Source organism: Clupea harengus, chromosome 4 (assembly GCF_900700415.2).
Source record: "Clupea harengus chromosome 4, Ch_v2.0.2, whole genome shotgun sequence".
Taxonomy (NCBI): domain Eukaryota; kingdom Metazoa; phylum Chordata; class Actinopteri; order Clupeiformes; family Clupeidae; genus Clupea; species Clupea harengus.
Window position 1 is genome coordinate 8,146,171 of NC_045155.1, and position 14,520 is coordinate 8,160,690.

Consider the following 14,520-nt stretch of genomic DNA (forward strand, 5'->3'; position numbering starts at 1 on the left):
AGTTTATTCAATCTTGCAGACTTTTCATTCAATCTGAGAGGTGGTCCATGGAGCAGCTCAGTCAAAAAACTAGTGCACTAACTTTTTAAATGGTATATTTCGTCACTATGCTTTTCCAATCAAAAACCTAAAACTTATCCAAACTGAACCAATTGAAAACCCAAAACTTATCCAAGTTTGAACCAATCAGAATTTTCTCTCAAACCTATACATTTTATCCAAGCTCAGCCAATCAGAGACCCTGTTAACAGCTTTTTGGGAGATTTCGTCTGCCCTTGACTTGTCTGCATCTCTTACCCCTCTATGAATGCTTGGGTGTCTCCTACAGCCTGCACCTGTACGCCTGTTTTCGAAAAAACAAGCCTCATCTCTGGGAACAGGACTTTCTGCTTGACCTAACAAGACACTCAACTCTGCACACAGGCCTTTCTGCCTGACCCTACATGACACTTGTCTACACACAGCCTTTCTGCATGACAACTGCTTCATGTTCACCACACCACTGTATTACAACCATGATTTTTCTACATTACTCTTATCTAGATCCTTAACCAGAACCCTTATTCTCTATTCCTGCGTACCACACAATGATGCAGTGGTGTGGGAAAGGGGAGAAGGGGGACATCAGTCCTTGCCCTGGATGTGCTGTCCTGCTGTCTAACCAAGGGTGACCAGACATCCCCGTTTTTAACTGTGGATTTAAAAGACTGGAAAGTCCTAAGAAAGATCGGGCAGCAGACCATACATCTCGCATTGGGATTTAGAAATACCGCTAACATTCCCAAGGCTGTAGAATATAAGTCCAGTGTCTCCCATAATATGACTGGCAAGATGAAAAACATATGTTGCGCAATTGGATGCTCCTGTATAGGACAGGTCTGGATGGATCTCTCCACACTTACTATTTTCATTCTTTAATCCTATTCATTTAAGGAGAAACCTGCAAAGAACCAATAATCTTTTCCTCTTAGAAAATACATATATTTGAATTCACAATTACACATATATTTGAATTCACAATTACACATATATGAAGGATTACAATTTGGAAAATGTAATATGAGAGATGGGACACGTGAGAGATGGGACGTTCTGATCGCTGTGAAAGCAAAGTAGGCTAGCTTTGAAGCTATGTGTAAGGTTGATTTTCAAAGAATTAAAAATTTCACGATGAGTAGTTGAGCTGGATAAATCTAAAAACAAATCTAAGTAGTCATACAATGCCTCATGCGTGTTAGGGGATAACATTTAGGAACATGACTATTTGAGGAATTGGTGTTTCCTACTCGGACCTATTTTGTGTTGCACGTCTCCTCACACAGGAGGCAGCTGCTTCAGGCGGATGATTGCACGAATTTAGTGAGCCGACAATGCTCTGTACACTATATCAAATGTTTTAGACACTACATCTTCGTCAATCCGCAAGAATATACCTCACAGATTCCTGTTTTCTGCCAGTACCAAGATGTTCGAGAAAGCATTTCGTGTGAAGTCCAATACAGTAATTAAAGGATCTGACAGGTGTGAAATCCTGTTTTGTGTCGAGCTTGCTATATTTTTGTATCCAAAAAATACCAACAATCTGTGTACATGTTATGTAGATAGTCAATTAAATATTTTGTCTCGCTTGTGTTGTCTAGTGAATGTAGTCCATTCGTCAGCTGTTGGTCCCATGTGAATGTCCAACCAATGCACTAACTTCTTGACATCAGTAAAACAACGTAAACGTAACTTAACTATTGGCTTGACGAACGTATGTTTAGTGTATGTTACGGTAGTTCTGGGATCTTTTTTTATCTATTATGTAGTTCGTTTAAAAAAAAAATCCAGAATGAACAGTCTTTTAGACGTGCAGAGATGAATATGAGCTGAGATGAATAAGTGTATTGCAATTGTAATTTGTAATTGTTGCAATTACGGAACATTACTTAAACTGCATCTCAACTGTAATGCTTTTCTTCCCCACGTATGAATGGCAAAAACTGTTTCGTCAGAGTTTCTATCGTTACAGTGAACCGTTTAAGTGAAATATCTTTCCCTCTGGCTGTAGGAGAAAACTTAGAACTGAAATCGCCGCAGCGTTTCCAGCCCTCTCGACAGACGAGCTGTCTGAACTCGTTCCCAACAAGGATGAGTTGAACGTGGTGAAAGTTTATGCTCACAAAGGAGATGCCGTCACATTCTATGTACTTCACAAGAACCCTATCTTCTTCCAGCTGGAGAAACAGATTTACCCCACAGGTAGAACAGAAGACCTTAGTCACTGCATCCAAACCCCTGCGTTTGTTTAGACATGCATAGATTGTTGGTCTAGGCCCTAAGATGGAATAGTGTTGTCTGACATGAGTTGCTCTGCTCATTATGTGTATACATTATTAATTCAATTAATTTAGCTGTTGTTACTTGTGACTTAACTTAGGGTTACTGCTTGCAATCTTAATCATGTTTTCAGTTTGTCTTTGGCAGATGTTGTCTTCTGTAGGCTGAAACCCTTTTAATATATATATTTCAGTGTACGCTCTCTGGAGGTGTCCTGAAATGCTCCCAACGCTCATAACATGGCCAGCAGTTATACAGAAATTAGCTGGTGGGGCAGGTATGTCTATGTCTATGTCTATGTCTATGTCTGATTTTTATAGGCAGATAGTCTTTTGCATAGCTAGTCTGGTTAATTGAACACTGATTGTTCAATGACAGAACATTGCTGACATGTAAACATGCAAACAACAGTCCCAGCTATATTGTGTGTTATTCTACTGAAAGGATACTAAAATTGTACAGTCTAAACATGCATTTACACCTGTCCATCTCTCCCCATAAGATCTCATGCTTCCTGGCGTTGTTGTGCCTCCCTGCGGTCTCCCAGAAGTTGCTCGTGGAAACTGCTGTGCCATAATGGCGGTTGGGAACAGGTAATTTTACAAGGTTGCATTTCTACGCTTTGTTTAGCGCAGTTATTCACCTTACACAACGCATTCTATTCCTATTCCTCTGTGCCTATAATATACTAATAATTACAAAGTGACTTTGGAGGTAGATATATAGAATAAGATTACTGGCTATTTGTGCAGGTGAACAGAACTCGACAGTCAGACAAGGAGATGGAGATTTCCTCCTTAAGCTTAGAAAATCTTTGTTTGTCCCCAGGGCGCCTGTTGCCGTGGGAACAGTTAACATGTCTAACTTGGACATGATGAGCAGTGGAATGAAGGGAAAGGGAGTGAATGTTCTCCACACGTACATGGACCAACTGTGGTGAGAACCACTATTTTTTTCATTTGTTTTAGGTTAGGTTTTTTTCTTACCATCTATCTTTTCTCCTTTGTTTTTGTTTTTCATTTTAAAAACGTATTTCTGCAGGGCATTTGGCGATAAAAGTGTTCCACCTACCATCACAGCAACTGGTGACAAGGATGCATCAGAGGAAATGTTAGAGGGAGATGGAAGTGGAGAGGAGGAAGGAACAGGAGAGGAGGTAGAGCAGGAGGACGGAGAAGGAGAACCCTACCCAGTGTCTGAGAGGAACGGGTTGACAGTCATAAACTCGACCTGTCCAAACATCAAGGAACTAAGCCTAGCCGAGAGAGAGGAGGAGCAGGCCGATGAAGAAGAGGAACAAGGGGATGATGACGGAGAACACGACTCCAGATCTCCTCAAGGTGATAGAAACTTAAGTTTCCCAGAGCAGAAAATTAAGGGATTTCAGTGTTCTCATCCTTCCTTGCCTTCGGGCTTGTTATTGCAGTTTTTGAGTGGGTAATAAGTCTGTGCTTATGAAGGCCTTCATGAGCAGCAGGATGACAGCACTTCAGACAACCCTGCTGGCAGAACAGAAGAATGTTATTTTTTAGGGTTCCAGGAGGATTCAAACTCAAAAATGAACATGGCAGTAGTGGAATCATTGCCCATATTGACACACAATCACAGTTTTAACAAACAGTTGAATTGTGTGAAGAAATGCATTGATTGGATTATCAAGGCCTGATACTTCACTCTCCAACAATGTATTTTACAGCCATGTATGTAACCATGTATTACTAAACAACTATTTGTACAGTTGTACATTTGTTTATACAGACATAGTGCAATGACTGTGTCATGTCATTGTTGATAAGTGTATGATGTTATCAGCAGAGAGTGTTGAAGTAGGTGTCAGCAGAGAGAGTGATGGATGCCCTGAAGTGGTCTTGACCTCCCTGTGTAGCTCTGCAAGTGAGGCCATCAGGATTAGAGAGACAAGACTGGGTCAGGGCCATTGCTTCAGGGGTCTGTGCTGTAGAGCTGGATCCTGCTGGGAATGTAGCTTTGTCTTATTTTGTTGTTTACAGAGCAAATGGACGAGTTGCTCCTGCAGTGTTTCTTCCAGGCACTCAAAACCAAGGTGAAGAAGTCAGAGCTCCCCCTGTTGACGAGCACCTTTCTTCGGGTCCACATGGTGTCCTGTTGGTAAGACTAAATCCCTCATCCACACACCCACACCCACACACACACGTTCATGTTTTTAGTCACAAAGCGATACACGAACTGTCTTTATTGATTGTGTTTCTACTCTTTCCTTTCTTCCAGCCCTGGTGGAAAGCATCTTGACATTAAGAAGTCCAGCTACAAAAAGGTATGGCAGATTCCACTCTAAAGCACAACTGCTTTAGGCTTTAGGCTTTGGGCTACTTTCTGCAACATGTTTTGGGATTCTAGTACCATTATATGGTTCAGTGATGTATGTTAGCTGCCCACTACGATGGCCAGTGTAAAATGCCAGTAATGTTACCATGGAATATTTATAGCAGTGTTACAATAGTGTCTTATTGGAGAAAAACGTTTCCGTGTTATCCAGTGTAAACTGGAATGTTGATATTTTGCTATTTTCTCCTGAAAACAAATGAGCCAGTGATTCACTCTTGACTCACTCTCCTGCAGTGATGTGGAAAGTAATGCTAGGGATGATTTACTAAAGATAACACAAAGACATGAAATGGTTCAACTGGATGCTGCGCTATTTCGAGAGATCGGAGATTTACTTCTTATGTCTTAGGCATACTGTAGAGTGTAGAATATCTTTAGCTGAAGTAGAAGTAGGCCAGCTCATGAAAAACAGTTGCATGAGAGAAGTGACGGGTGGTGACGGGTGACCTCATCAGAAATATTTGCAGAAACGCCACACAGAGTACAGTTTGCTTTTCAGGATGAAATGTAGGGGACCATTATGCCTGATATGAAACAGAATTCAGTCATTTAGTCTTCTTTTCACTCATCTCCTTTTCTTTGTTTAATCTCACTCACTCACTCACTCACACACTCACACTCTCGCTCTCTCTCTCTCTCTCTCTCTCTCTCTCTCTCTCTCTCTCTCTCTCTCTCCCTCTCCCTCTCCCTCTCTCCCTTCAGCTGTCTAAGTTCCTGCAGTGCATGCAGAAGGAGCACCACCTGGTGCAGGTGAAGGAGCTGAGTAAAGGGGTGGAGAGCATCGTGGGGGTGGAGTGGAAACACCGCGAGTAAGTCTCACACGCTCCCCCCAACATCACTGCGGAACTGACAGACTCAAGGATGCAATCTGATCGCCCACAGACTTTAGTAGATGCACTTTCAAAGCACCACCTAGATCAGCAGCTTCACCAGACCTCCCATGGACAGCATAACGTGTCAGCTGAGGGCCAAAGGACACATGAGAAATGCCTTTCTAGTGGCCTTCTGCTGCTTCTGATCTGTGCTTTTACCTCCTTTTCAGACTGCGATCTTTTATTACCCCAGAGGATTGTGGGCCAGCGGATGCCCCAAATGAGGCAGCAGTGGGGGGCGAGGTACAATACCTCCCCCCTGAAATCACCATGATGTACATGGTTACTGCACGCTTAGAGCCTCTCTTCCGAGATGCACAGAAGAGGTGTGTGACTTGGGTTTAGTTTGGTGAATGTGCACGTAGCAGACAGATGTAGCCAATAAGGGTGTAACTTACCAGGTCTTGAAAGCTGCTGTCATCTTGGTGTACAGTCTATATCAGATGGTCTGGGCCTCTGAGACTAAGACTGAGCCTCTGCTCCCCTCAGGAAAGGATCGGCGGTGCAACCTGCAGAGATGAGAACCATCATCACCGAGTACGTCAAGAGGAACGAGCTGGTTGATGAGAACAACCAAAAGTGAGAGATTATGTCATGATTTAATATTAAAAGGCCCTGTGTTTTTTCCCTTGCGTAAAATATCTATGTCTACAGTATTTGTGGGCCGTGTAACGATTACAGTCAGGAGTTCTGATCAACATTTCTGTTCCCTCCTCAGTTTTGTCTCCATTAACCCAGCCTTGTGTGACTGTCTGCTGGAGAAATCTGAGTACCATGAAGTATCAAAACTGAAATGGGATGAGCTCTTCACCAGGTAAAGGACACAAAATGAAAACGACCAACTTTCACCTAAAGTGAACGCTTTCTTGTGAGAGGTGACTGAATAGCGCCCCCTTGTGTTTGCAGAACGCTGGGCAAGATGCAGCATTGCCACCAAATTCAGTTCCCAGGCCAGCGAGCTGTAGTGAAGAAGGGCGCAGTGGAGCCCATAGACATCTCAGTGTCCTCCAGGGGATCCAACAAGAAGGTACTTCAGTGCATTTAAAGGGAAACTTATTTTTTGTAGATAACTTATTCTCTTTTTGGGCCCAGGTTAAAAAAATCCAGAAGTTTCCCTTTAACATAACATTCATATTCCCCTTGCCTTTGTTTTAAGTGACCATCATAAATACTGCTCAGTGATTCATCTGTATGTTCATATGTGTGCAGTATCAACATAAAGAATCCAGAATCTGGATATGTGTTTATTATTATATATTATATGTGTCTGTTTCGTAAGTGTGTGTGTGTGTGTGTGTGTGTGTGTGTGTGTGTGTGTGGGGGGGGGGGGGGGTTGCTGTAGGTGTGTATGACTGTGTGTACTATATTTAGCTGTTTTTCATAGATTACCATCATTTAGAATTTAGAAAGTATTTAGCATTTAGAAGCTGCCGTCTCTTTCTCCCTCTCTGTTTCTCTCAGGTCACCATCATAAAGAACCTGGAGGCATTTGGGCTGGACCCGGCTGTCGTGTCGGCAGCCCTACAGCACCGGGTCCAAGCCAGCTCGGCGCTACATGCTGTTCCCGGTTCCAAAGACCGCGTTATGGTGCAGATCCAGGGGAACCAGATCCAGCATGTGGGCAAGATGCTGCTAGGTACCACACGGTCCATCTGCACACCGTCTGCCTCGTCTGTCCTGTAATTTATATTCTAGTGCCACGTGCAGCAGCTCTAGGTGCTCTTATTAGTCGTGGACTAATAGCCACTGAAAGGAAGAGAAACTGCCACTTTGGTTCTCTTGTGTGTGTGTGTGTGTGTGTGTGTGTGTGTGTGTGTGTGTGTGTGTGTGTGTGTGTGTGTGTGTGTGTGGGGGGGGGGGGTGCGCGTGGAGGTGTGTGTGTGTGTGTGTGTGTGTGATGGGTATGAGGACATACCACCTGTGCCTAATGAGTTTGTGGTTGTTGTGATGGCGCATTGGGGTTTCCATTGGTGACTGTAAGATTCATGAATTGATCCTGTGTGTGTGTGTGTGTGTGTGTGTGTTTTGTCTCTACTTTTGTCTTTGCATCAAAGCCTATTTTTTCTTCTGTTACACCCTTAATGAAAACACTGCATAATTTGATGACTCTGTAAAATATAATTGGTCAAATGAATGAATCAACCCCTTTTTTCACAGACAATTACCGCATCCCTCGACAATACATCGAGGGACTAGACAAAGCACCGAAACCTGGCAAGAAGAAGTAGAATCTACCTGTACTTCACCTATACACGCGCTGCGGCAAAGCCATGTCTAGAACTCATTTGCTTCACTCCTCATTCGGTTGAGACTCTGTGAGCCACTCCGCTCAGCATTGGACCCTCACACTCACACTACTGGTGTGTCTGTGTGTGTGTGTGTGTACGCGCTTGTGTGGTGACAAAGTTAGTCACATGACACATTACGTTCAATAAAGCACCTGTCGCTCTGGGAACAGACTGTGTGGACCAAAATACGTATCAGCTGAGAATGTAGGATTGTTTTCAAAGCATTCGACTTTAACAAGGGCCTCACAATAAATGTTCTGTCATGGCAGACCAATTTAGCTAAATTATGTTATTGTGATGTAGGGGCAGCTCACTCTATTCAGGCCTCATTATAGACCTGCTGTAGGTTATAAAATCACTCATATTTACAATATTTAAACTGCATTGATTGCTTTGCTGTGTGGCAATAAATGGAGTGTCACTGTGCTAACGCATTTAAACAGGCCTGATATATGAGTACTCCATCAAGGACTTTGGTGATGGATACGCTCAGATTTATCGATCAAAAACACTTCCACATGTTTGTTTTCATCCATATACTAAGTCATGTTGTGTATGAAAATATTTATGGGTTTAGAGGTGCAGTCCTCGATCCCTATTTCAACTCAACAGCCATTCAAATACACCCCTCCATTCCAATGCTCCTGAAGCAACATCGTTGATTGGCTGGAAAAGTGTATTAGTCGATCCGAGCCACTTTGTTTGTGTCCCTTTCACGGAGCCACTGTGCAAGAACACTGGAGTTTTTTGAGTTGATACAGTGGACGAACAGCCGAAGGAATTAAGAGAATTTAGCTGAATTTCACAAAAAGTGTATAGGACTACAATGAAGCACTGCACCTTTAAAGAACTACCTAACACCAAATCCATTAGATTGGAGCAAGACATTGAACCTGAGAGTAGTTAAGTTATTGTTAGACTGAATGTGCTCAAGCAGGACTGTGCCTCCGGTTAGCTCACGCTAATAAAACTTCATAGCAAGCCTAAACACAAGAAACCATACCACCTTTTAATAATTGTTCCCATAAATAATGAATTTAGAATGTCTCTCTGGTGAAAATGGTACCTTATAAACCGCAATCCTCACCTGGTCATGAACCATTTCTTGCACAGTTCTAATGTTACAGCACGCAACCATGCTTATTAACACATACCAACACCCTTTGATGCTCCATACAATGCAGTCAGTTTAGTAAGGACCATGTTTGCCCCACATAACTTGGGAGCTTGAAACTCCCATGTAGTAGCATACTTGTTTACCCCTATGCCTGGCTGTCTGCTAACCAGCTGTCCAGCTGTAAGTTGCTCAAGGTTGAACAAGCAGAAATACTGATGGTCAGCCACAGGGAATGTCAAGAGGTCACTCAAAGGTCAGCCTCTAGCCTTTCTTAAGCACTACTTTTAGCCTACAGTAACTCCTCAGTGCTGTCACCATGCACTGTCATTAGGCCTGTTTCATGCTCCATCAGTCACTGTACACTTCAGAGTGCAGCAGGAGAGGCCAGGGGCATGACATGTGCACAAACACACAGGAATTCAGAGGAGGCAGCAAGTTGGGACATGATTGGCTTGTGTCTGATAAAAGCCTTACATTGACCTGTTATGTAAGGATTTTTTCCATACCGCATCCTGATGTTCTCCACCACCACTTCTGCAACAAGCAGAGATACATGCTGCAGAACTACATGCTGCAGAACTACATGCAACAGGTGTAGCATTGTTCATGAGTTCACACTGAAGTCTTACATTTTGAACCTTTCGATTTGTGTGGATAGCGTCAGACTATGTTGATTCATGTCGTGCTAGCTTTTATAGACTGCTTACGGCTAGAGTTATATTTTCCTGGCCTGCTTTCTGAGTGATTTGATGGAAATTGATATTGCCATTAATTTATCGACTTACATTGCATTGCAAGCATGTTCTCCTGTGTGTGTGTATGTGTGTGTGTGCCATGTGCATTGATACACCTTTGTTTAAAGCCCTAGCAGACATCCCCTGCCCCAGGTGAAGGAATACACATCTATTGTCCACCATTTTGGCTTTGTGTGCGTGTTCCGGAACCTTCCGTAAGAAGATCACCTCCCCTTCCCAATCTTGACCTGTAAGAACATCCCCAATGTTGACCCTTGACCCCACTGTAAACTCCCATTATTGACTTGTATATATACTGTAACACTGTGAGGCTCTTTAGTCTTTGCCTGCCTCTACTTGATGTTGGTATTGACTCCCTGCAGGAGCACCTTGAAATACACCTCCAGAAACCTTTGATTCGCCTCGTGGTCTTTGTCTAGAAGAGTGTAAGCCTAAGCATCTCCGTCAGATTCTTAGCCGAAATTGAGTTTTTGCAGGTTTCAGCCAGCTTTTTGGAGTCCAGCCCACATGTAGCACAGCAATCAAACCTAAGTGTTGTCCTCAGAGGACCTTTCACTCACCTTTGCCTTAGAGGTCTGTGCTCTAACTACAGGCTTATCAGTGGAAATCAAAGTTAAGTCTCAGAAAACAAGTTGTAAAAAATGCCCATCCACAGGCTTACTGATTGTTGGTTGTCAGCAATCAACAATCAAGACTTCCAGTGACAGTAATGATGTCCAACGGGCTCTCTGTAGATAAATGGGTCTTACTGTGAGTGTGCAGGCTTTAGACTGTTGTTTAACAGCAGAGAAAACCTCCATAAATGATATTTTTTCAACTTGAAATTTGATGACCCCAACATTAGAAAATGTGAAAAAAAGCTGTACACTACCATGGTACAAAGATTGCCCAGCAGGTCGTGGATCTGATGTGTTCAGACGCCCAGGAGGAAAAAGAGCACAGTGATTTAGAAGAGGAAGAGGCATCATGCTGCACATGTGAGAAATACACCTGCATGTCCATGAACACACGCTTCCATACTGTCCTCCGTGTGCTAATTACACTTGATTCATTTCTGTTCTTCACACTTTTGTTTTATATCTATGATATATGATATTCTTATTCAAGTTGAAGTTCACAACTGTTATTGTTTCCCTTCAATACAATGCATTCAAAACTACTTACCGTTTCTTCATGGAAAATAGATTTGGGGGTTAAAATTCAATTAAGCTGCTTTATTTTAGGGGTTTAATGAAGGCAGGCCATTTTGTACGCTTAGTACAGGGGGAGTATATAGAATGTTAAGACTACAAGGGTTAACTTGGACATTTACGTCTGCTCGTCTCCTCATTGCACCGCCACATTTAGTGGGACATGAATTTTAATATCTAACTCTGTTTTATGTGGCATTCTGAAGTAACCATACAGTCACTCAGGTTTTATAGCCCTGGTCAAATGATTTGGGTACACAAACACAGAAAATTAAAGCAGCTTTATAGAGTCAAGCAAATTAGAATGGCAAAGATCTGATAAGAAGACACACAAGTCCATGTGCTTATCAGAGAGCCACTTGTTGACCTACTGATAAAGGGATGATGCACTGATGACTATCTACAACTGGAACCACAGCGTAAACAAGTTTTTACTTCCTTGTTTGAATATGAATCCCTGTGTATTTATAGGAAAATGTTACCCTTCACCGACTACTGCAAACACACACAAACACAGAGAAACGTGAATGAAAAATGATACAAGCTCTATTATACTATTTTATGTCTACTTCCCTCTTCTTGTCCCTGGCTCCCACATCTACTGTCTCACAGTCTGTACATTCGATGGATGTCTTTTGAGAAGTGAAGATTCTGGGCAGAGTCTTAATGCATTTTGTGCCTGTACACCATGTCCTTGCCTTTTCAGCTCTCAGTGGAGAAGGCTTGTTAAAAAGCCTGTAACGTTTGAAGGGGCCAGGAGAAGTCCACTGGGGTGTTTCCACTGCAAATGGACTTAAATGACTGTGTCTGGTTCCTCTCCTGGTCTCTGTGGGGGATAAAACAGCCCCAGTCCCAAGCAGAGGGAGCCCATTAAGACAGGGCTTACATGGAGGGAGAGCTCACAGAATCAGGTCTTTCAGAGTGGCAGAAAAAAGATTACATTCTGCCCTCTCTGCCGCTGCAAGCTGTGAATGAATTACTGTGAGATGATGCAGTCGCTGGCCGTGGTCAGGCAGGGGAAAAGCAAACCTGCAATTCATATCGATGAATAATTAATATGACTCTGGTTCACTCAAGCTTCCATCTTCTAGCTCTGTAGAGATTTCATTCTTTAATGATAGATGCCTGGAAAGCTCGCTGTGAGTCACTGAGGCCTGGCAGTTACAATGGTGGATGGGGTCAGGCTGCTCTTCATCACTGCGAGGCCCTGTTTGGCACAGGCGATGACTTCCTGTCTGAACTTGGTCTGCGTGGCAGCATACAGGTACATGTTGACCGCCGCGTTGCTCAGGCACAGCATGGTGCCCAGGTCGGCCGCCACGTTGAGTGGGAGACCGTAGTCCTGGCGCTTTAGCTCGGGGCTAGACGTGCGCAGGATGATTTGGGTCACGGCCCGCACCACCGACAGCATCAGAAACGTCATGGACACAGTCACCAGCAGGACCACCGACTTCCTTCTCCGCGAGCGCAGAATCGGTGCCACCCTGAGGCCAGGTTTGGCGGCCGTTGCCGGAGAGACCGGTGGCTCCTGGGCGGGCCAAATGCGGTTGCATACAGAGATGTGGTGTAGCGTGAGCCCGTTCAGAGTGATGATGATTGGGAAAGGCAGGATGTAGGAGAGCAGCGTCTGGAAGCCCACCAGGCTGTGGATGAAGAGGATGGGTGCCTGCGCGTTGTACACACAGGTCCACCTCCCCAGCTGCCGGTCGTACTCGGACACGTTGGCCCAGAGGTGTGGCACAGCCAGGAGGTGACTCAACACGTAAATGCTGCTGATGGCCCACAATGCACAGCGCGGCGTGCAGAGGCGAGACTTCAGGCTCCAGGTGTTGATCGCAAGGAAGCGTTCAGCTGTGAAGGTGACCACCAGCCAGGTGGAGGCGTTGTAGGAGCCGTAGGTGAAGAGGTCTCGGAGGCTGCACCAGGGTTGCCGTGCCCAGAAAGGCTCCGCACTGTGGAATTTGACCACCAGCTCCAGCACCACGATGCACACCAGCACACCTGTGTCTGCCACCGACATGGCCATCAGGTAGAAGGTGCTGGACCTGGACAGCATACAGTTCCTCCTCCAGAAGATTAGGAAGGTAATGATGTTGGCTAGGATAAACACACGGTTAATCACACAATCATTTCTAGATGTCACCATTCTGTGATCAGATATACAGTAATGCAATCATTAGGATTCGATACATTTCCCTCTTAACTTTAACTTAGCTAACCTACTGAATAGAAATAAGACTAAAAGATTCCTGAACAGTTTGGAAATAATCATTGTCAATGCCTGCATCTTTCCTCCAAAGTGAGAAACTACTTGTGTCAGTCATGATACATACAGTATGTGCCCATGTGATGCACGTGATGCACGTGATTGGGGGATATGATGTCTTTGAAAATAAATACTCACAGGGTATTCCAATGGTGGCCAGAACTGGGTAGTAGACCCTCTGGAGGGTAATCATCCAGTGCTCCTGAGTGACCATGCTTTCACTGCCAGCTTGAAATGAACACTCCTGCCCAAACACAGGTCCTGTTTTCTTCCCTCTCGCTCATCACTTTCTCCGCCTCTCTTCTTGTTGTCTCCACTTTTTTTATTTTTGTATCCTCATTAGGCTACAAAGAGAGACGTGAGGTGTCCATCTGAGCTCCGCCCTTCTGACAGTACCTGGTGGTTGTCATGGCAACTTGGTCTGAGCAGCATGTGGTCAGAATTATCTCATTGTGGGAACTGCCTCCCTTTTGACCTGACAGTCATTCCCAAACACAACGTCACAGGGGTATTTCAATATTGCTGTGTTGTTTCCGTAATAAAGGCCCTTTACGGTTAGTGTTTATTAGCATGGTACACACACCCAGTTACTGTGCATATACACGAAAGCCTCATCGCTATCATCTTTATCGCTTATTTCATCTCTCTCTCCCTCTCCCTCACCCTCCCTTCGTCTCTTCATCACTCCCCTCGACACACACACACACACACACACACACACACACACACACACACACACACACACACACACACACACACACACACACACACACACACACACACACACACATGCAAGCATACACACACACACACACACACACACACACACAAACACACTCACACACCTCAGTTGACTAGTCTGGCACTGGGACTGCTGGTGAGAGGTCCAGACATGCTCATGCCCCACACAGTGCAGACAAACTGCCAAGAGCCAGGAAGAGGACATTGGCAGTGGAATATAGCCAAGAAGCCGCTCTGTCCAGTGACACACACACACAGACTCACACACACACACACACACACACACGCACACGCAATCACACAAGCATGTACACCTTGAATTTGGGTACATAACCAGTACGTAGAGAAATAGTGCAGCGCCCATTGGACTCATCCACTCAGTAGTAGGCAGAAGTAGGGCTCTTGTGCTCTCTAGACCCAGAGCCCTAATCTCATGTGAAAGAGAATTTTCTGGTTGTACCTTCGACCACCCTTTAAGAAGCTTAGCCATTCAGGAAACATTGGTTCTTTGACTGGTTTGCCATGTAATCCTCTTCAGCAGATTTCTTTTTTTTTCTGGCTGTTGCAGGAAGACAGATTAAATAATGTAACCCCCTTTGTGATGGACA

General features: G+C 44.2%; 2 protein-coding genes across 2 annotated transcripts; one reads left to right on the forward strand and one right to left on the reverse strand.

Moving 5' to 3' along the window:
* The first annotated feature begins 772 nt into the window (after positions 1-772).
* eif2d (eukaryotic translation initiation factor 2D) lies at positions 773-8,010 on the forward strand. The gene is made up of 15 exons (XM_012834986.3): positions 773-1,521; positions 2,051-2,241; positions 2,513-2,596; positions 2,822-2,912; positions 3,148-3,255; positions 3,361-3,659; positions 4,329-4,446; positions 4,567-4,612; positions 5,386-5,492; positions 5,726-5,881; positions 6,045-6,134; positions 6,274-6,369; positions 6,462-6,582; positions 7,017-7,191; positions 7,713-8,010. Exons 1-15 carry the CDS (start codon positions 1,466-1,468, stop codon positions 7,781-7,783), a joined length of 1,809 nt encoding a protein of 602 aa, XP_012690440.2. The 5' UTR covers positions 773-1,465; the 3' UTR covers positions 7,784-8,010.
* Positions 8,011-11,171: 3,161 nt separating this feature from the next.
* Positions 11,172-13,862, reverse strand: LOC105906775 (probable G-protein coupled receptor 139). Its single transcript, XM_012834969.3, has 2 exons — positions 13,310-13,862; positions 11,172-13,002 (listed from the first exon to the last, which is right to left on the reverse strand). The coding sequence occupies exons 1-2, from the start codon at positions 13,383-13,385 to the stop codon at positions 12,050-12,052; spliced, it is 1,029 nt and encodes a 342-aa protein (XP_012690423.2). The 5' UTR covers positions 13,386-13,862; the 3' UTR covers positions 11,172-12,049.
* Between the last annotated feature and the right edge of the window lie 658 nt (positions 13,863-14,520).